General features: G+C 43.8%; 1 protein-coding gene across 4 annotated transcripts in view; it reads left to right on the forward strand.

Annotated features, from left to right (window-relative positions):
- The window catches only part of FXYD6 (FXYD domain containing ion transport regulator 6), a 37906-nt gene extending 15506 nt beyond the window's left edge, over positions 1-22400 (forward strand). For 3 of the 4 annotated variants that reach the window (XM_019716195.2, XM_019716196.2, XM_019716197.2), the window contains exons 2-8: positions 16143-16205; positions 16876-16914; positions 17007-17081; positions 17674-17710; positions 18467-18516; positions 19028-19078; positions 21092-22400. In XM_019716195.2, the coding sequence (XP_019571754.1) occupies positions 16148-16205; positions 16876-16914; positions 17007-17081; positions 17674-17710; positions 18467-18516; positions 19028-19056 (288 nt within the window). In that variant the 5' untranslated portion in view covers positions 16143-16147 and the 3' untranslated portion in view covers positions 19057-19078; positions 21092-22400. Of the gene's footprint in view, positions 1-752; positions 834-16142; positions 16206-16875; positions 16915-17006; positions 17082-17673; positions 17711-18466; positions 18517-19027; positions 19079-21091 lie in introns of all 4 variants that reach the window. The other variant, XM_074335415.1, reaches the window with a different exon arrangement.
- The last annotated feature ends 944 nt before the right edge of the window (positions 22401-23344 follow it).

Here is a 23344-nt window from a genome sequence, read left to right on the forward strand (position 1 = left end):
CTGTCCTCCCATCCCGACCCCCAAACTCCCAGTTGCCAACACCTGGCTTATTCCTACTGCCAAGCTCACTGCTCTGCAACACCTAGAAGACTCCCCAGTCTTTCCTGTATCTTGCCTTTCACACACCGGTTAGGGCTGCCACCCCAGGAAGTGTGCAGTGTGAGTGGGGCTGGGCTTTGCGCAGCTATGAGGAGCTCCAGCCCTGAACATCCCTCTTCAGGAGGTTGATGTTCTCTAGCCGTTGGCTCCAGAGTGCCCTGCCTCATGTGGATGGACCTGGGGTTGGGGCCATACTGGCCTGGGGACAGCATTCACAGAGGCTTTTACACTCAGAGAGGCTGCAGCTGTATCTTGGAGCTCTGTGAGGAAAGGGGTTCTGAGCGGCCTCCAGAAGGGGCCAAAGATGAAGAAGAAGCCACCCTCCATTTTAAAAAAACAGATAATGGAACTTGGTCATGGTTGTGGGTCACTGTGACTGGGCAACTTCAAGGTCAGAGTGTTTAGGACACAAAGTTGGGGGTTTGAGGCCACAGTGTGGTCCTTAGCTCTGTTTCCAGGCCATTGGTCACATGGGACACGATATGAGGAGAATACATCCCATCCTTGAAAGCAGCCCTGGTATAGAGAAGGAGCGAGAAGTGCTGGGTTAGGCCAGGAAGGACCCCAGAAAGCCCCTCTGGAGCTCTTCTAGACACAGAGCTGTCAAGTAGATGATGACTGTCCTTTTGTTCTTTGCTTTCTTTTTACTCTAGTACACAAAACCCCAAGAGAACTTTGGGCCAGAGCATCTAAGATGGGAAGCAGAAAGATGAGGAGCAGTTTAGAGAGGAAAGGTATGGCTGTGTGTGAGTACCAAGGATGCCCGGGTGCCCCAGCACATGGATAGGGGACAGGAAGACACTGGGAAAGGAAGGGGTGCCAGCAAAGATCAAGAACATTCCAGCAGCTCCAATACTCAGACATTATGATGCCTAAATTCTCATGAAAGTAAAACACCTTCCAAAGCCATGGGCTTGGGCGTTATCTGCTGGTTTGTGCTGACCACTTCCCCAAGCCCCATTCATTAGCAAGCGTAATTGAGAATGGATGGTACCACTCAGATTGTGTATGGCCTTCATAGAATCCAAGGCTAAGGGGCCAGTCCCCTGTCTCCACAGAGACCTTGCTTAACATAAACAGATCAGACTACCCTCCCCGCATTTTCTTCCCAAACAGTAAGACTTATTAATGACTTAGGAATATAAAGAACCCACCTCTCTGCCAGTAAATCAGACCAATTTGTCCATGATAATTTTGAGACCTGGGCGTTCTCTGTTTTCATTTTTTAGCCCGGCCTTAGACTGTTAAGATCTATGACAAAGTAACAGTCACCTGCACCCCACTCACCCACACAGTGTAGCCCGGATAATGGGAAGGGACTTTCTGATCATCCCTTTGCCCCCTATGGAGAGTGAGGAGCTGGGCTCCATGCCTTCTGAAGGCCCTTTGTAGACATGATTTCACCATTCACCTTTCCAGAAGCCAGCACTGCACCCTGACGTCTCCGAGCAAAGGCTCTCTAATGGAGAGCCGAGTAGCCTATCAGGTGCTTCCCCCGTACCCTCCTCGTTTCCTTTTTCCCCTTCATTTCTGTAGGAGCCTGGCCTTCTTCCCCGACTCCGGCCAGGCTGCCTGAGTATTCTCGGTCATGCATGGCTCAGCATTCCCTGCTGCCCCTCATGGCTGCTCCTCTCCTCCAACCCTGGCCTGCGACCTCCCAATCCTAGCACACTGGAGCAGCAGACTGGAGTTGGAGGTGTGGGTTCTGAGCCTGGTTCTGCCCCTGACTAACTGGATGAACTGGCTACACCATTTCTCTGTTGGGTCCTTAGTTTCCTTAAGTAAAAAGTAAGAGCTTTCATCCCAGTCATTCTAACAACTCTGGCTTTCTGAGATTCTAACTCCATCTGGTAAACCTCACTTCGTGGTATATCCTATTTGTACACAGTGGAATCTTCTTCTCAATGGCTTCTTTTTGCAAAGATATGGATACATCATAGGTAGGCTGTCATGTCCCCTGGCATACAGTAACAGTCTAAGGTAGCCAGTTAGCCTAAACTATGAGACCCAGCCATTCTGTGACCCCATAAAAAGGTCCCTTCTGGCATATCCTGTCTAGAATGGGGGATCTCATCTTTCTTTGGGTATCCTGCAAGGACCCAGCCTTGGTGAGCCCTTTGGGTGGGTTTTTGATGGGCTGAACCTGAAGGAAAGCAAGCGGGTGGATGCAAGGGAAGGGGCTTTGGGGGCTGAGGGTGAGTTCCACTGTAATTTGTTCCATTGTAAAAAGAGGTTGTTTTTGAGTTATTTTCCCAGTAGAACTGGATATTCTGATCTATCACACTGCTGCATGGAATAAAAAATAATATAGCATGTTGCTATATCATCAACTAGTGGCTTCTTTTTCCAAGCAGCTTTTACCCAGTAATTATGTGAAATTATGTGACTCAGTGTGGAAACATAATTGCCAGAGAAACTCTTCTGATTGCTTTCTCCCGCACATGCAGAAAGCAACTGCACATAAGGCAGGAAGATCAGGGAGGAAAATTAACATGGAAGTGCTGCTGCCACCCAAAATGTAGCAGTTTACCAATGCAGAAATAAATGAGAACGTGGAAAGGAGAAGAAGAGTGAGTGGAAACTGAATTCTTTCTCATAAGATGCTATAGAGGAAGCAAAATGTGGCTGGTCCCATTTACCAGATGGTGAGGATGACCTAAATGATCTAGAGCTGGGAAGCGGCAGAGTGAGGAGCCTCAGAAGTCCCCCAGCTAAGAGTGCCGACTTCTCCAGAGCCCTGTTCCAAGGAGCCAGGCCCTCAGGCATCCCAGGCGAGGGGTCCGGGACTCAGAATGAGGACCTCCCTCCAACATGCTCTTTGAGGTGAATGGAATGTTTTTTAACCCCCTCGCCGAGCTCCGCTCAAATCTTCCTTGCTTTTACCTCTCCCCAAGATCTCTCCGCTCCTACTTCTCTTTTTTCTACTCCTCAGACTCTGGCTTGGAAATGAGATGTATCACTTCTACCACCTCTTAACCCCACCCTCCACTCCCCTAGCCAGCCCCAGGCAGCCCTTCTGGGAGGAAGGAATGTGTGGTAACTGGGAGGGTTGTGTGGGAGGGAGGGGAGGCCCAGATAGAGTTTCTTGGTGCAGCAGTTAGAGAAAAGTGTTTTGTGTCCCTTCAGAGGCTTTGTATGTGTACTTGGTCACTTGATTCAGGGGCATGCCAGCAGTTCCAATGAGATTTTTTTAAAGGGGTGTAGGAGCCAAGAGGCACCCTAAGGAGGACTGTGCTGAGGTGTGGCTGGCAAAGTCCAGGCCTGGGCAGCAGCTTGAAGGAGTAGGGAGTTGGTCACTTTCCATATCTGCAACAGTATTTCTTTCAGCCACTGTAACTTGATCATGAATGTTTTCTTTAGAATACAAAAACGGGTCTTTACTCTTTAGTGTGGCATTCAAGATCCTCCATAATCTGCTTCTAACTGTCTTATCAGAATTCTCACCACCCACCCCCTCATGCTTTACTCTGGATTAGTCACTGTTTGGGAAGGTATCTTACTCTAGATATGGCTAACCCTTGGCAGATTGCTGTCACAGCCCCCTCCTGTGTTATGCAGACATTACTAATGGATGAAGACCCTTTCTCCCCACTGGACCTCATTCAGAATCCTGAGGAAATCAGTTCAGGCAATCACTGTTGAATGAAGTGCCTTGAGGTTCAACTTGAACTGAACTCAGCTTGAACTGAACACTTTTGTTATTTCTGCTTCCCATTTTCCCTTCTCACTGTCTTTGCTCATGCTGTTTTCCCTGCCAGAATGCTCTTCCTTTCCTTTCTTCTTACCCCGTCCATCAAAATCCTATCCTACTTTCAAGGTTTAGCTGAAATATCAACTCCTCCATGGAGCCATCCCAGGCTTCCTGTTTTACTCCCTGATCCTGCTTTCCTTGCCGTGAGGGACTCTCTCTTTTTGCATGTAGTCTCCACCACTTGTGACGTTCACTTCACATTTGCTGATATATCAGAGCCTTTGCTTCCTTTCCTTGGAAGCTGAGGCAGTATCTTGTTTACCTATTGATCCCTTGAAGAACCCAGAATAGTATGGCACTTTCTAGGAATTCAGCATGTGTTGTAGGATTGACTTGAACCTGAGCATCTGAGCATTATGGGGGAGTTGAGGGGAAAGCATCAGGGACTAATGGCCTGGAACCCTTGACGTGTGTCTTTTCTACTCCCAGGAGGAGCCCTACTTATAACCCCTCTCCTGGCCGGATCTGTCAAGGGGCAACTGTGGGAAGCCTGGTCCATTTGACCTCCCCTCTGTCACTTCGGATCTGGTATTCACACCAAAGCCTCTAGGATTCTAAGGCTTTTAATGTACAGCTCTATACTCCTTCCAGCTCTGGAGTGCAGTCTCCCCACTGGCTGAGCAAGGAACAGATGTAACTTAAAGATGTAATTTGTAGATGGGACTTGGTTCAAGAAATAGTAAACCCAATACTCCCTACCTCACTGTACCCCCAACAAATAAAGGTTTTACAAATAGCATGTGCTTAAAACTGATTTCATACTTTGCAAAATGTATTTAGGACAGTATAGTTGACTGATACATTGATGAGATTTTCCACTACAAAAGAATTGATCTCAGATAAACCAATTTTGGTACTACAGAGCTTGGCTCATAAGAAAGAAGGGAAATCATCCAGTCACCAGTCATCTCCTCTCACCAAACCAAAAACTACCTAAAAAGTAAAAAAACCTAAAAACCCGTGAGGTAAAAGTAGCACCGGATTATGTGAAGTGTAACAAGAACTTAAACCAGAGTCGTTCATAGGATGAATGCTGGTTGACATTACTGCATTCCAGAAACTAATAAGCCTTGGTCCCAACAAGGTTAGGAAGCCAAACTGGAGACTCCTACATTAAGCCCACGACCCCTGGGAGGGGCTAAAAAGATCTAAGGTTGGTATCTACCATTTTCAGTCTGTTTGTAAAGCCAAACAAACCCTTTTTGAGGGGAAAGCCTCCCATTTTAGGACTGTTAATTTACACAGAGTAAAGTCTAGCAAATATGAGCTCACGATCAAAGATTACCAAACACAGGAAAAACCAAGTCATTTAAGATTGAGAGGCACAGAATCAACAAATAGGTTTAACACCACCCCACCCCACCCAAATTTAAGATTTTGGAATTATTAGGTACACAATATAAAAATAACTGTAGGAAATGTTGAAAGAAATAAAAGATTGATAACAGAAATGTGCAGGCAAAAAAGACTAATAAAAACAACTGAGCAATTCTAAAAAGCCCAATAGAACATTTAGAAATAAATAACAATCATTGATATAGAAAATTAAGTGGATAGATTAAACACAATGAAAAAGAGAGTTAGTATATGGAAAATAAATCTGAAACAATTACCCAGAATGCAGCACAGAGAAGCAAGGAAGTAGAAAACATGAAAATGCAGTAAAGTGATAAGGAAAGCAGAATAAGAATATATAACATAATCATCTTCTCAGAGAAGAAAATAAAAGACAATGGAGCAAAGGCAATATTTGAAGAGATAATGGCTGAGAGTTTTTCATAATGCTTGAAAAGGATGAATCTACAGGTAAAGGAAACTACAAAATACATAGAAATAGACCCACATTTAGATGCTGATCTAGTGAAACTCAGAACACCAAAAGAGAAAGAAATTAAAAAGAGGCAGAGAGAAAAGACAGAACAGAACATGTGTAAAAGACTTACAATAAGCAGCAGATTTCTCAACAGCAATAATGGAAATCAGAAAGCAATAGAATAACATCTTCAAAGTGTAGAGCCAAAATAATTATCAACCTAGAATTGTATACGTGGCTAAACTACCTTTCAGAGTTGTATTCATTTTCTATTGGTGTATAACAAAATTACCACAAATTTAGCAGCTTAAAACAACACACATTTATTATCTCATGTTTTCTGTAGGGCAGAAGTCCAGCACAGCTTACCTGGCTTCTTTGCTTCAGAGTCTCACCAACCTACAGTCTACATGTTGGCTAGAGTTGTGGCCTAATCAGAGGATTGACTGGGGAAAATTTTACTTCCAGACGCTTTCAGGTTGTTGGCAGAATTCATCTCCCTGTGGCAGAAGGGCTGAGATCCCCATTTTCTTGCTGACTGTTGTTGGCCAGGGGCTGCTCAGATCTGCTGGAGACGTCCCATAATTCCTTTTATTTTGCTCCTCTCCATAGGCCCTCTCGTAACATGGCAGCTTACTTTTTCAAGTCAGCAGGTAGAAAATTGTGTAGTCTCTGTCTGCCAAGATCGAGTCTTACATAACACCATCATGTGAGTGACACCCTCTCACCTTGTTAGAAGCAGTCCCAGCTCCTGCCCCCTCAAGGGGGAGGGATTACAACCAAAGGCTTGAATACTAGAAGGTTGGAATTATTGGGAATCACCATACGGTCTGTCCATCACAAGGGTGAAATGAAAACATTTTTAGATACAAAAAAAAAACAACCTGAATTTATAATTAATAGCTTTTCATTAAAGAAAATTCTAAAAGATGTTCTTCAGGAATAGAGAACATGGCTTGGAGGATGACTGAGATTCAAAAAGGATCGTGAACAAGTCAGATCATAGATCTGTTGTATTAGTGATCTATTGCTGCATAGCAGATTACCCCCAAACTAAATAGTTTTAAACAACAAACATTTATTAACCTCGCACAGTTTCTGAGGGTCAGGAATCGGGGAACAGCTTAGTTGAGTGGTTCTGCTGAGGGTCTGTAATGAGATTGCAGTCAAGTTGTGAGGGTGGCAGTCGTATGAAAGCTGGAAGATCTGCTTCCAAGCTCACTTACCTGTTTTCTGGCAGGCCTTATTTCCTAGTGGGCTTTGAACTGAGGCGTGCAGTTCTTTGTCACAGGGGCCTCTCCACAGGGATGCCTGAGTTTTTTTAAGGCATGGCAAGTAACTTTCCCTAGAGCAAGCAATGAGAGAGAGAGAGAGAGGGAGGAAAGAGGAGGAGAAGAAGAAAAAAGCCATGGTTCCTTTTATAATCAAATAATGGAAGTGACATATCAGTTCTGCCATATTTTATGTTCACATAGACTAACACTGGTGCAATGTGGAAGGGACTACACAAGGCACTTGGTATGTAAATACCAGGAGGTATTGGGGGCTGTCTTGTAGGTCTAAATGGTTTCCATGAAATACAAATACTAATATCTATTTTATAGGATTTAAAAAAAAAGAACAAATTTTGTACAATAATAGGATATATATCAGGAAGGGGGTGATTTGAATTTTTGTATTTTTCTGGAAGGGTGTTATACCTGATATCTATTATACCTTTTAACTTTAGATTCTTTTAGTCTTTGGTAAATTGAATACTGTCTTAGTCTGTTCAGGCTACTAGAACAGAATGCCATAGACTGGGTGGCTTATAAACAACAGAAGTATATTTCTCACAGTTCTAGAATTTAGAAGTCTAAGATTAGAGAGGTGGCAGACTCAGTGTCTGATGAAGGTCACTTTCCTGGTTCATAGACAGCTGTCTTCTTGTTGAGCTCTCACATTCCAGAAGGGGCAAGAGCTCTCTGGGGTCTCTTTCATAAGGGCACTATCCCATTATGACATAATCACCTCCCAAAGGCCCCACCTCCTAATACCATCCCATTGAAGATTAGGTTTCAACATACTAATTTTGGAGGACACAAACCTTCAGTCTAGAGCAAATACGTACATGTGGTAAAATTTCAAAGGCAACCACTAAAAGACTAGAAATAGCTTGTGTAATTTCTCAAGCAGTAGAGGGAGAAAGTGAATAATAAAAAAATATATGAAAAAGTTAAAAGAGAGAAATACGCCCGAGAAAAAGTAAGGGAAACCCAATGGTAGAAAACAGAACAAGTATATAGTCACAATAAAGTTAAATGAAGTAAACCTGACAGTAGACATTAGGTTAAATTTTTTTTTTTAAATTGGGGAACAGTGTGTTTTTCCTGGATGTCAAGTCATCGTTTTTTCAATCTAGTTGTGGGGGGAGGAGGGCGCAGCTCAGCTCCAAGTCAAGTCATTTTCAATCTAGAGGAGGGCGCAGCTCACTGGCCCATGTGGGACTCGAACCGGCGACCTTGGTGTTATGAGCACCACACTCTAACCACTGAGCCCACCGGTTGCCCACCGGAAGCTTAGCTCCAAGCTCAAGCCGTTAGTTGTTTTCAATCTAGTTGTAGAAGGCGCAGTTCACTGACCCATGTGGGAAGCAAACTGGCAACCTTGTTGTTAAGTGTTCGCATTCTAACCAACTGAGCCATCGGCTGCCCTAAATTTTTTTAAAATACAGCTCTTTGCTATTTACAAGATGCACACAGAAAAAAACATAAGGACACAGAAACATAGAAAGTAAAATAGAGTTTAAAACAGAGAGGATCATTATATAAAAGACCCAACTCACATGACAATGTAACAATTTTAAACTTTCTGTTAGAATATTGTAAGAAACGGATAAATTTATAAATCCTTCTTCATAGTGGTAGATTTTAAAGCACATATCTCAATTTTTGATAGGTCAAAAAAATATATAGAAATTTGACACAGTTAATAATTGTAATTTAATGGCGTATATAACTTTCTTCCAACAATGAGAATTCACAATCTTCTAATACATGGATTATAATTTTTAAAATAACTAACCATATACTAAATCATAAAGCGAGTCTCAATACATTCAAGGTCTGTATATCATACAGACTATGTTTTCTGACTGCAGTGCACTTAAGTTAGAAGTCAAAAACAAAAGTAAATTAAAAATCACTATAAATTTGGACATTTTATTTGGACATTAATACCCCTTAATAATGCTTGGATCAAATAAGAGATTGTAATGCAAGTTTGAAGTACTAAGAACTAAACAATGATCAAAAAGCCACATTTCAAATCTTACATGTTAAAGTGAAAATGACACTTAGAGGGTTATATATTAATATATAGTAAAGCTATATATTAATGGACTAGGTATCCAACAGAAGAAGATAAGGATAAAGAAAGAACAAGAGAACAAACCCAAGAATGTATAAAGGGAGAATTAAAAAAAATTAAAACAAGAAGAGGAGGAGCAAAACCAAGAGTTGGTGTTTTGGAAAGCTTAATAAGATAGTTAAACCTCTGATGAGATTCATAAAGAGTTATCACACATAAACAAGATTAGGAATATAAAAAAAAAAAGGATATAATTACAGCTCCAACAGACATTAAAATAAGAAAATACTATAAACTTTATGACAATAAATTTGAAAGCAAAAAATGGCAAGTTCCTATAAAAATTATAACTCACGAAATATACTTAAGAAGAAATAGAAATCTTAAGTGTCATAGCCATTAATTAATTGAATAGGCAATTTAAAATCCTCCCACAAGAAAATACTAACCCTAGATGATTTTACAGGTTCTGCCAAACATTCAAAGAACAAAGTAACCTAATCTTTTGCAAACTCTTCCAGAGAACAGCAAGAAAGGAAATACCTTGTTCTGTGAGTCCAGTACTACTATGATACCAAAACCAGGCAAAATGAATACAATAAAATAAAACTCACAGTCCAATCTCACTTATGCACATGGGTGCAAAAATCCTAAACAAAATATCAGCAAATTAAATCCATCAGCTTATTAAAAAAGTAATACATTGGTTGTATCCCAGAAGTGCAAGGATGATTTAACATTAGATATCCATACATATAATTTACTCATTGATAGCTTAAAAGAGGAAAACCATAGATACAGAATACTCATTCATAATATAAAACAGAAACATCTTAGAGGAGAACTTCTAAAATATTAGAATGCTATTTAAAATCAATAATTTCATTTTTTATGGCTGAATAATAATATTCCATTGTATTCCACCGTGATAAAAAAATACGGTGCATGTTTAAATTTAAAAAAAGTTTATTAATAAAAGACACGTTGCCATTAGTTCCCTTCAAAATACTCCCCCTCACTTCGAACACACGTATCCCATCTTCCTTGCCACTTTCTGAAGCAGTTCTGGAAGTCCTCTTTCGTGAGTGGTTTTAGTTCCGCTGTTGTGGCTGCCTCAATGTCCGAATCAATTCAAAACGCTTACCTTTCATAGTCAGTTTGACTTCCGGGAAGAGGCAGAAGTCTCACGGTGCCAGATCAGGTGAGTAAGGTGGATGAGGACACCTTACCAGAAGCAATGTGTGACAGCGAGCCTTTCCATTATGATCACAAAATACAGTGATTGCTGCCACCAAGTGCCATCCAAAGGAAAGGCCAGGATCTTCAATACTGGAAGTGGTGTGTTGAACCTTACTAACAGTGTGTGACAAGTTTCAACTTGTTCGGTGCAGTCAGGTAGGTGTGAGTTATGGTTGAGAGAAGGTGTGTTTTAAAGTGCCGTAAATCATTCTCCATCATGATAACACTCCGTGTCACACATCGCTTCTAGTATACGGCAATTTCTGTCAGATAAAAACATTATGGTGTGTCCTCATCTACCTTATCCACCGTATCTGGCACTGTGTGACTTCTCGCTCTTTCCCAAAATGACTCAGGACATCGAGGCAGCTACAACAGTGCAACTAAAGACACTCACCAAAGAGGACTTACAGAACTGCTTCAGAAAGTGGCAGGAATGATGGGATAAGTATGTTCGAAGTGAGGGGGAGTATTTTGAGAAGTATTAATGGCAATGTGTCTTTTACTGTAATAAATTTTTTTATTTAAACACTCACCATATTTGATCACACCTCATATACTGGGGGTGCCAAAAAAATACATATGACTTGTATTCATCTTTTGTTATCAGTATATATTAAGTATTACAATTTTAATACAGTTTTTTCCTTTCTTAAAATGTGTATACATTTTTGGGGTATATATAATAATAAAGACAATGTGATATGTGTATATATGTACACACATATATAATATATGACATTTTCTTTATTCATTCTCATCACACATACACAAAAGGGAATTACGTGAGGTGATGGAGGTATTGACTAACCTTATTGTGGTGATCATCGCAGCATACATACATGTATCAAATCACATTGTACACCTTAAACTTACACAATGTTATATGTCATATCTCATGAAGCTGGGAAAAAATAAAAAACACAGAATAAAGTAAAATCAATAGACAATATATGAGAGAGAGAGAGAGAGAGAGAGAGAGAGAGTCCATGATCACTGCTTTTATTCTACATTTCACTGTAAGACCTAGCAGTGACTAAGAATAAGCTAAATAGAAATAAGCAGTGTAAGAACTGGAAAAGAAGAAACAATACTGTATCGTTTACAAATGTTATGTCTACAGGGAACATACAAAGGAATGTAAAGTAAAATATTAGAAATAATAAGAGAATTTAACAAGGTTATTGGATTTAATATCAATATTTACAAATCAGTTGCTTTTCTCTATACCAGCAAAAAATTGAAAACATATACAAGACGTAGCATTTAAAATAGCAATTAAAATTATGAGGGACCTAGGAATAAATAATAGAAGATATGCAAGACCTATATGAAAGCACTTATAAAACTTTATTAAAGGACATTGAAAAGGACCTAAACAAGTGAAAAGACAAATAGGAGACTCAAGGTCAGAAAAAAATGTCAGTTTTTCTATAGATAGATTCATTGATTCATTGTAATTCCAATGAAAATCCCAGCAGCTTTAGATGAATTTGACAAGCTGATTCTAAAATGTATACATAAGAGCAAAAGATCAAGAATAATGAAGGCATTCCTGAAGGAAGAGGTAGAAGAGGAGAAACAGAAGAGGGGAGCTTCTCTACCACATGGGAAGACTTCTGTTACTATAAAGCTGTAGTAACAGAAACGCTGTGATTTTGATGCAAGTATAAATTGACCAGGAGATCCAAAGAGAAGCCCAGAAACAGACCCACACCAGATATATGACACAGGTGGCATTGCACATCATGAGGAAGGGGGGAGGAGAGGGGTCCACAAGTGGTGCTAGGATAACTGGTTATCAGTATGGAGAAAAATAAAAATTGGATACCCACCTCACACCTTACACAAACACCAATTCTGGATGGAATAAAGATTTAAGTGTAAAAGACAAAACTACAATTTTTAGAAGAAAATTCTTTCTGACTCGGTGACACAAAAATAATTGCATTTAATTACATTAGAATTAAGAAATTCTTCTGTTCATTGAAAGAATTTTAAAAAGTGAAAAGATAAGTTACTAATTGGGATAAGATATTTGCAATACTTCATGACAAAGATTTAGTATTTAGAATAAGAAATAAATAATGACAACCTATTTGAAAAATGAGCAAAAGACAGGAAAGGAACATTGGTGAAGAAACAGGAATAAACAATCAGAAAGAAGTCCAACTCCATTACCAGAATCAAATTAAGACCACATTTTATACCTCTAGATTGGCAGAAATTAAGTGGTCTGACAATATCAGGTATCGATAAGTATGTAGAGTGATAAGAACATTCATATGCAGCTGGTGGGTTGTTTAAATGGGGATGACCACTTTGGAAAACAATTCAAAATTATTTTGTAAAGGACAGTTTTCATACTATGTAATCCAATGATTTCACTCTGAGGCCTATCTCTAGAACATAATTTTTCAAACTGCCGCGTGTGACCTGTTAATGGACCTAGCCTTTTTTAAAAAAAGGACATAGTAGGATAGAAAATATCAGAAGGCATCATTTATTTTAAGATAAAGTATTGTTTTTGTGATACTGTTTCTGGTGTACATAAATATAAATTTATACTGGGTTTGAATGTAAAAAGTGTTTCTTATGAAAGTGGTGGTCAAAAGATTTGAAAAAACATTGCCTTTGGAACTCTTACATATGTGCTTTGGGCAACATGCACAAAAATGTTCACAGCTGTATTATTTACAATAGCACAAAATTGAAAAAAGTAATATCCACTGATAGGAGAAGGGACCAATGCATGATCATTTACTGGCATGGTAGAATATTACACAGCATTGAAAATGAATAAATTATGGTTACAGGTAATAATATGAATGAATCTTAGAAACATAATATTGAACAAAAAAAGCCAGTCCTAGAAGACTGTAAAAGACGTGGTATCATAATTGTAAAGCTCAAAAAATCTCCACTAAACAGTATCTTATTTAGATATGTTTTAGAAAAGAGCAGGATGCACATTCATACAATGGAATCTTATTCAGCCATAAAAAGAAGTGAAGTACTACATGCTACAACACGGATGAACCTTGGAAACATAATGCTAAGTGAAAGAAATCAGATGCTAAAGGCCATATATTTTATTTATGTAGTTTTTTATATGAAATGTCCAGAATAGGCAAATCAATAGAGACAGAAAGTAAGTTAGTGGTTGTCAGAGGCTGTGGGAAAGGGAGAATGGGAGTGACTGATACTGGCCACAGGGTTTCTTTTTGGGATGATGAAAATGTTCTGGAATTGATGATGGTTGCACAATTTTGTGAATATACTAAAAGCCATTGAACTGTACACTTTCAAATGGTGAATTTCATGGTATGTGATTATTTCCTAATTTAAAATCTTTTTTGAAGAGGAGTAAGGCAATGATTAAAAATATATATGTTCAGGGCCGGCCTGGCAGCTCGGCCAGTTGGAGCTCCATGCTCCTAACTCCGGTTCGATTCCCACATGGGCCAGTGGGCTCTCAACCACAGGGTTGCCGGTTGGACTCCTCAAGTCCTGCAAGGGATAGTGGGCTCCGCCCCCTGCAACTAAGATTGAACACGGCACCTTGAGCTGCAGCTGAGCTCCTGGATGGCTCAGTTGGTTGGAACTCATCCTCTCAACCACAAGGTTGCTGGTTCGACTCCCGCAAGTGTTGGTGGGCTGCGCCCCCTGCAACTAGCAACTGGCAACTGGACCTGGAGCTGAGCTGCGCCGTCCACAACTAAGACTGAAAGGACAACAACTTGAAGCTGAATGGCACCCTCCACAACTAACATTGAAAGGACAACGACTTGACTTGGAAGGGGTCCTGGAAGTACACACTGTTCCCCAGTGAAGTCCTGTTCCCTTCCTCAATAAAATCTTTAAAAAAAAGAGTGTGTGTGTGTGTGTGTGTGTGTGTGTGTGTATATATATATATATATATTCAGGAAACTACCTCTGGAAGTGAAGCAGAATATATATATATATATATATATATATATATATATATATATATACACACACACACACACACACAGGATATATATATATATATATATATATATATATATACAGGAAACTATTTACCTCTGGATGGATCGGAGGAAGATAGATAAGTAGAGCTGTATTTGTAAAGTTCTAGTTCTTAAGTTACTTGTGGTGTATGGGTGTTTATCTTATTACTATGCATTATTATATGTGTGTTATATATATTTTCACACATATAAAATATAACGTAAAATTTGAAAAATACAACTATTAAAGGAGTTAGCATTAAAAGCAAAGTAGTGCTTGGGGTAGCCGGATGGCTCAGTTGGTTAGAGCGTGAGCTCTGAACAGGGTTGCTGGTTTGATTCCCGCATGGGCCAGTGAGCTCCACCCTCCACAACTAGATTGAAGGCAACGAACTGTTGCTGAGCTTCCGGAGGGGTGGCCAGATGGCTCAGTTGGTTAGAGTATGAGCTTTCAACAATAAGGTTGCGGGTTCGAATGGTGGGTGGTGCCCCCTGCAACTAAAGATTGAAAGAAAACGGCAACTGGATGTGGAGCTGAGCTGCACCCTCCACAACTAGATTGAAGGACGACGACTTGAAGCTGATGGGCCCTGGAGAAACATACTGTTCCCAATATTCCCCAATTAAAAAAAAAAAATAAATAAAAGCCAAGTAGTGCCTTTTGAATAACACTTGTTGGATCACCTCTGCCTCCCAAGACTGCCTTAGCATAACTCTGGATGCAGCTGTTCTGACCTCTAGTGGCTGAGAGGGGAAGGACAGCTGGGGGCTGCTGGCTGCGCAGGAGAAAGGGATAGATAGGGCGAGATCCCCTCAGCACAGGCATGGTCCTGGCCACTAGACAGATGTCCGGAGGTTAGGCTGCTGCCAGTCTCACCCACTCAGAAAAGAGCAAACAGCTTCTGGCTTTCCTAGTTCGCGTTTCTTCCCCCTTTTCCTCTCTGGCTCTTTACCATACTCCTTTAAGTCCATGAATGAGGTGTATATAACGCCACTGAAATCTACCCGTGGGAGGGACCAAGTGGCCCTGCCTTCTGCCTTCATGCACATGATCCATCCTCGGGTGACCGACCCCAGAGACCAGGGGTTTGATAAGCTCACGAGCAGAAGTCTCAGGCGTCTTCTGGGGAAGGAGAGGCTGGAGCAGTGACACAGAGAACTGGTCTCCATGTTCCCTTTCTTCAATGAAACTGCCTTTCTAGAAGATTATGAACTAAAGCCTATGGGAATATTTGGCTTGGACACATTAGAGATGAGAGTGTAAGAGGTAACTTGGGGAGAGCTGTCAGCGTTTCAGGGTTTACCACAGAGTCCAGGAAACAGCCGGTCTCCCACCCCACCTGGCTGGCTGGACTAGAGGGGCATTTACCTGACCCACTAAACCTGACAGAAGAAAGAACTTCCAACAGTGCGTCTTGGCTGTGGGGAACCAGGCCAGGAAGTCCCAGACATCTTAATGAACTAGAGATGGTCACAGAAGCGTGGCCTGAAGAGGAGGTCACAGATGAGATCATCTCCAACGCCATTAGGGCTTTTTGGCTTTGGCACCAGTGAGGCAGGTGGCTGAGGACTTACTGAACTGGGTTAGGATCTAGGCTCTGTTGCTCACTATCGTGAGTGTCATTTAACCTCTTTAAGCTCAGGTTCTTCACCTGTAGAAGGGGTTAGTCACAGTGCCGACTCATTGTATTGGGTCAATTGTAGTAACTGAATTAATGCAAGCAGAGCATTCCATAAGAGTCCGATAAATGCCAGCTACTTCTGCTTTGTTGTTCGAACTCTCACTGTGTGGCGAGCGCTCAGCATAGAGATGGGAATTCGACTGGGCTCTGCCTGGTCAGGCTGAGGGTTAGAGTGGAGATTCTATCCAGAGACTTGTTTGTCCTCCCTCTGTCCCCAGACGCCATGGAGGTAGTGCTGATCTTTCTATGCAGCCTGTTGGCCCCTGCTGTCCTGGCCAGTGGTAAGTATGCCATAGGACCTGGCTCTGACAAGATGGCAGCTATGGCCCTTTCTGGTGGAAGGTCCTGGCCCACTGGGACTCTAGGGTTGGGGGGCTTTCAGATTCTACATGTCTGATCAGGGCCCCGCCCACCCCCCTGCTTCCTTTAGTCAGCAGAGGAAGTCCTGGAAGGTGGCAGCTATTCACAGACCCTCATTCTGCCTGCCCACCTCTCCCCACGGACTCCAGCAGGGTCTACTTTTAAGCTTCAAATCCACCAGCCCCCTGTAGACTTTTGGCTGGAACTTTGGGAGCCAGACCTTGCACATCAGTCTCTAGACTGAACTTGTGTAAGTCACATGTCCTTCCTCAGTCTCAATTTCCCCATCTGCAACAAGAGGAAAATAGACCCTTCCTTTTGGGGATGACATGAATAAAAAGAGCCCATAAATGTAGCTGTGCTGTGAATGCAGATTCTCACGGGCTCTGAGCTGGACCTGCCCTGAGCTGGACCTGCCCTGAGCTCGCAGGCAGGGCCACCCTTCCATACTTCTTTAGGCACCTCTGTTCAATCGGCCCTGCTTCCCAGGAATCCCTTTGTGGGGAGGGACGCCTGTGAGGCAAGGTGAGATATTTGGGAACCAGGATGTGTAGCTGTCCTCCTCTTGACCAGGCTTGTTTATTTTTGTAGCACCTGAGAAGGAGAAAGAAAAGGATCCTTTTCATTATGGTGAGTAGTGTGGCAGCCCTGGGTGGGGAGGGACAGGTACTCTCTCCCTGGCCCTTCCTCTTTTCCCATTTCTCACCCTATTCCTTTGGCAGACTACCAGACCCTGAGGATCGGGGGATTGGTGTTTGCTGTGGTCCTCTTCTCTGTCGGGATCCTCCTTATCCTGAGTAAGTTTTTTTGTTCATTTGTTCAGAAGAGCGATGTCTGCACTACTGAGCAGGTAGAGAACAGTGTAAGACGAGCCTGGCCATTCCCTTTCCTGGAGGAGGAAGGAGCCTGTCTCTTCTCCCTGTTATCTCCAGGACCTAACATACTGCTGAGCAAATAACAGGTGCTCAGTAAAACAGTGAAGAATGAACAAAATAGATGCTCAATGAAAATAAGCACTGATAAGAAGAAGGGGCACGCGTGGCCCTTCTGGGCTGTATCTAGCAGGGTGTGAATGGGGGAGTCACAGAAGAGAGGAGACGGGCTGTCCTTAGCGTGCTCCGAAGGATGAGCCTCTGCATTTGTTTTCCCCACATAAGCCTGGTGTGCGTGATCAGGCAGACTGTGGTGGTGAAGCCATCTGAGCTGTGGCACCGTGGCCTCAGAAGAGCCCTCCTCCAATTGCTGCATACAGCTGTGCACTGCCCAGGTGTAGGGGATGTTATTGACCTAGTCTTACAGCCTGCACAGACTCACTGCTGTGGCCAAGTCAGGAGCGTGACCTACGCTCAAGCTGGGAGGATGACCTTGGATGGTTTCTTTGCCTTTCAGGTCGCAGATGCAAGTGCAGTCTCAATCAGAAGCCCCGGTAAGGATGCCCTGGCCGTGGGCGTCTGGGGTGACATTAAGAGGGGGCGGGGAGGGGCCTCCTGGTGTGTGACCCAAATGAGTGTTATTTTAGATTCTTGTCTCAGAAACAGGCCATGTGCGTTGGGGGTAGGGCATAAGTTTTGCAGATTTCCAGGCAGACTTTGAGGGTTGGCCCCTCCTTTTTTCTGATGAATGTGGGGGAGGGGAGGTGGGAAAGAAGGTGCTAGATCCTTGTCTGGAGACCCTTGAGACAGTTGGGCTTGGGAGAAGGGAGGCAGAGGGCCTCAGGGCCTCTCTTATGGTCCATCTCCTCTCTGTAGGACCTGTGACATTGTCCCTGCTTGTCACCTGTTCATGAGGCTCTTTGAGCTGAATAGAAGCTTGGGCTCCCTTTCATTTACTTCTACTGCAACTTCAAGGGCACACCCCATTAGTCCACTACAGTAACCAAGGGTAGCTCTGGACCTCAGAAGTCCAAAATTTGTGGCAGGACACAACCCAAGCTCCCATGAAGCCCTAGGTTGCCCCTTCCCAGTCGTTAGTTCTGTTGGGGCTGACATTGAAGGGTACCTGTAAGTTCCCCTGACTCTGCCCTTTCAGTTCCAACTTCTCCCCTGCCCTGTGAACCCCATGGAGCTTGCTGGAGCCATCAGATGACTCGAAGCACCCCTGCCCCAGCAAGGAGGATGGTGATGCTCTCTGGGTTTGCCCTGGCAGCCTTTGATGGAAGGCCTTGTGTCTTGTCCTCTTGCAGGGCTCCAGGGGACGAGGAAGCCCAGGTGGAGAACCTCATCACTGCCAATGGTACCTGTCATGGTCTCCCGCCCAGGGGGAGGGAGGAAGTGGGAGTCCTTGTGTGGCTCAGGTGCCAGGTGCTGTGGCCTTCCTAGAGCCAGCCAGACATGCTTCCATAGTGCCAGGAGAGGGCTCTCCGGGGCTTCTGCCTGTGTTGTCCTTTCACCTCCACCAAACAGGCTGCTACTCCTGATAGCCACTATTTATGGGGCATCTGCTTAGTGTCAGGATGAACGAGGGTGCGTCACAGACTCCATCTCACGTAATGTGTGCACAACTGCATGAGGCAGTCATCACTGTCCAATTTTACACCGAGGGACTCAAAAGTTAAGGAATGTGCCCAGTTCCTGTAACTAGCAAGTAGCAGGGCAACGATTTGCACCCAGGTCTGTCTGACTCAAAATCCCACACCAGTGACCTCTTTGCACCCCAGAGTCGGGCATAGGCATGGCTGCTGCAGGGGGCAGCCCTCTGGTTTGAGGGGTCCATTCGCTATAATCTTCCCTGCTTTTCTTTCCAGCAACAGAGCCCCAGAAAGCAGAGAACTGAAGTGCAGCTCTCAGGTGGGAAGGTAGGATGCTGTCTGTCTACATCTTCCTCTGTCATCATCCCCGGTCTTTCACTGGGGAAGAATTGGGCTAGCTTTTGCAGTGGGCACAGCTTTTATTATGAGCTGTGTGTGCTCTGAGGAGTCTTGTGTGTCTGAAAGGGTTGCTAAGACAGATGGACCGAAACATCTGAGGTGCAGGCACTGCACACGCACATAGTGAACAGTCAGGAAATAGGGCTTTTGCACAGCCCAGCGGTCATTAATAGGGCGTCATCCTAGCTGCTGTGTGGGCATGACTTGGGAGAGAACTAGAGTCAGTGAACTACTTCCAATATCAAAGTAGCATACAGATAATGGCTGTTAGTGATGATTTAGAAAGTTCCTTAGGGCCACTTCTTAAAATTAACATTTTATTATGAAACTTTCCAACCCTACCCAAAAATAGGGAGAGTATATGACACCTGCATCCCCCATCTCCTCATTCTCCCGCTTATGTGTGTTATCAGTTCTGTTTTTAATGTCTGTTTCCATAGTTCATTGTAGGGACAAGGAAAAGTAATAACTGTTAAATGCTTTATAGTTTTCAAAATGCTGCCACATATATAAACTCTCTGGAGCCTGCCAGAAGAAGTAGGTAGGACAGGTGGGGTTTAGCCCCATTTTATAGATGAAGAAACTGAGGTCAGAGAGAATAGCTATACAGATAATAAGTGACAGACTGGACCCTGAACTCGGGTCTTTGTAGTTTAAAGCCATTTTCAGCACACCCTGCACAGCCTGCCTCACTTTACGACATACCCGGGAATGTCCTTGGTGGGGGATCGGCCTTCTGTCAGCTCGCATTTGCCTTTTATTTTTACACAAATAGGCATAATAGACAAGCAGATACCTTTTTTTTGCCCAATTACAGCTGGCATTCAATATTATTTTACATTAGTTCAGGTGTACAGCTTAGTGGTTAAACATTTATGTAACTTACAAAGTAATTCCCCCTGGTAAGCCTAGTACCTACCTGACACCATACATAGTTATTACAGTATTATTGACCGTATTCCCTATGCTGTACTTACATCCCTGTGACTATTTTGTAACTACCAGTTTGTGCTTCTTAATCCCCTCACCTTTTTCACCCAGCCCTCCAAGCCCCCTCCCATCTGGCAACCATCACTTTGTTCTCTGTACCTATGAATCTGTTTCTGCTTTGTTTGTTCACTTATTTTGTTCTTTAGATTCCACATATAAGTGAAATCATATGGTATTTGTCTTTCTCATTTCACTTAGCATAGTACCCTCTAAGTCCACCCAAGATAGGTATGTACCTTTATCCTAAATTGTTAGTTAAAAGAGATTTCTAGATGTAAAATGCCTGAGACACCAGCTTTTATGTGACCATAATGACACAGTGTGCATGTGTAGCATTTGAATTCTTCCCCAGGTGCTTTTTATATCCTCTTCACAGCCGCTTGGGTAGCAGGAGGTCAGAGCAGAGCTCGTGACCTCCATCTTCTAGATGGGGCTTGGAAAGATCAGTGATTCCTAAGCTTGAGGGGGCCATGGAACTCAATGCTGGCGGCAGGTGTCCCAGCTGTCCACTTCTCGGTAGCTGGCAGGTCAGATCTGGGAGTGGTATGGGAAGGCTAAAGGGAGGGAGCCTGGAGCTAGCAGTCATCTTCTCGTCTTTTTTTTTTTTTTTCTTAAACTAGGATTTCCTCAGAAAGGCTGTTCTCTTAGGTCTTTGGATTGTGAGCAGCTATTGAGGGTGTCCTGGGATGGAGAACCTGGGTTTAACAATTTCCTTTCCATCTCTGCCAGGTTCCAGCTCCCCTGAAGTCCATCCCCTCCGACATCTTCGTCTCCTTTCTCTGCAGCTCCGGCTTGTGCTCTTTGCTTTACCAGGAACATGGCACTTTAGAATGGGTCTCACCCTGAGAGTTTCAGTGGGCAGGGGAGCTGCTAAAGGCAGGGAGACGAACAGATAAAGATTTCTGAAAGGAGTCAATGTTTTGTTTTAATTTAAATTTTTTCTCTCTTCAGCTTCCAGAACCTGAAGGCAGCTGCTTGAACCTTTAGATGAAAGTGTTGATGCTTAAGAAAACCAGCCACTTCAGCAACAGATCTTTCCCCAGGAGAAACCAAGAACTTGTGTGACCCCTGACCCCTCCCTATCCCCTCGAACACCAGTCCTCAACTTAGTGACACAACTAACACCCGCCTTCCCACCTGCAGCCTGTGGGCTTGTCCACCTCCTGTGACGTGTGTGTGTGTGTGTGTGTGTGTGTGTGTGTGTGTGTGTGTGATGACTGGTCTTCGTAGCTGCTTGTCTGTGGATGACATTGTATTAGTGAACCTGGGCTCACTTTCCTGGGCTGGAGCTGAGCCATGTTGCTATCAGCTCTTCCCTGCTCCCCCACGGCCTCCCATCTCCACCCTGCTCCCAGGAGTCTGCTTTTTCCCTGAGAGACCAGTCCCTTCTGTTGATTTGGGGGTGGGTATATGAGTGGAGGCATGGGTAGGAGTCTCTAGTCGTCTTGGGACTTGGGAAGGTTTACATCACCTTCATGGTCGTTCTTCAATGCCCTCTCTTCACTCCTTTTGCAAGAACCTTGCATCCATATTGCACCCCTGACCCAAGTCTGTTGTGAGGGTCTCTTAGCAATTGGAGGTTCACAACAAGGAGCTGGTGAGCCCAGGTATGCCTTCAGGCAGGTGACGCCCCTTCCCTGGTTATTTTCCTCCTGGGACTTCTACCATGGAGCCCCCATCTGCCTTGCCCCATTGCAAAGCAGACAGGGTGTCCAGGTCCAGGGCTTGTACTCTGCCCCTGGGGAATGTGCCCCTTGCATATCTTCTCAGCAATAACCCCATGGTCTCTGGATCCCTACCTCCCTCTCCCACCTTCCCTCCTCCCAAGACTGATCTATAGCCCCGCTCATCTGGTCTCTGACTCCTGTCCCTGAGTTGGGTCTCTGGCAGGTGATCCATTCTGTTGGGGCAGCAAGAGAGCATGGGTCCTATGCTCTTCTGTCCATGGCCCATTGGTCAGGCAGCAGCCAGAGCTCCTGTGCCCTTTGTTACACCTGTCACTGGTCATAGTGGCGAATGCAGGGGCTATGCTGTGGGTCAGACACCAGGCAGGGTTCCCTGTAGCCCTGCTGCAGAGGGAACAGCAAGAGGTCAAGGTCATAAAAAGTGCGGAAAGTTAAACCAGACCCTGTCCCTCCCCATCCCTCCTCGTCCATCGTGTTCTCGTGTTCTCGTGGAAACTACGTGTGACAGGACTGCTGTCTGTGCTGTGATCTATCCTCTCAACAACAAGGAATAAAATACCATTTGTTTCCTAGTGGCTCGGAGGTGCTTTCTTTTCTGTGAAAGAACTCGAGCATTTGAGGGCCAAACGGACTCTTTCCTTGGTCAGAGGGAGGAATGAGGGCTACAGAGGCACCCAAGGGGTGCCTGTTCATTCCAGCTGCTTTAACGCTTAGCACCTCCACTGTTGCTTCTCTTCCTTCCCCTTCCTCGCCCCTCTTTCACCTAGACCCCTCCTTCTCACCCTTCCCTCTTCCCACTCGCTCACTCCACTCCTCTTCTCCCCCCTCACTTCCTCTCCTGTCAGTGTGCCCAGGCTCCACCCCACAGCAGGACCTGTACCTGATGCCTGTCCAGGAGAGAAAGGAGTGCCAGTGGCTTGCTGAGGGCTCTCTGGCCTGAAATGAAAGGTTCTAACCTCTCCCTTTGGTCAATTCTGGGGCCACTGTCTAAGGACTTGAGATACAGGGGTGTAGATGGGTCTCTTGGGTTATGGTTCAAGCCCTTACCCTCCTCTGAAGCCTTCCTGGACTTCAGGTAGAATGAGTCCTTTCCTTTCTGTACTCTGGTCACACTGCCTTTATCTTCACATTTAATATTCCTTATCAGATTCAAACTGTAGCGGTCAGGCAGATAATATCCATTTGTGAATCAGCTGTTGTGACACAATAGATGGAGGGTAGGGCCCTGGGGACACCTAGGGTTTCCTCCCAAAGACATTTCAATTCAGTTTTAGAAAAAGTATTGTTGGCCAAATACAGCTGCAGGGAGATTCCTTTGGTGGTCATAGGTGTGGCCCCCACTTCTTTGTGTTTTGTGTGTTTTCATTGTAAGACAATTCCTGAAGGGCAAGGACTATGTCTTGTTCTAACATAAGAATGCCTGGCACATATTAGGGTCTTAAAAAAGTCTTTATAGAATCTGTCTGGATTCTGTAGTTGTTTAGAGCTGCAGAATTTCAAGTCATGGTTCCTGAGGGAC

Source organism: Rhinolophus sinicus, linkage group LG06 (assembly GCF_036562045.2).
Source record: "Rhinolophus sinicus isolate RSC01 linkage group LG06, ASM3656204v1, whole genome shotgun sequence".
Taxonomy (NCBI): domain Eukaryota; kingdom Metazoa; phylum Chordata; class Mammalia; order Chiroptera; family Rhinolophidae; genus Rhinolophus; species Rhinolophus sinicus.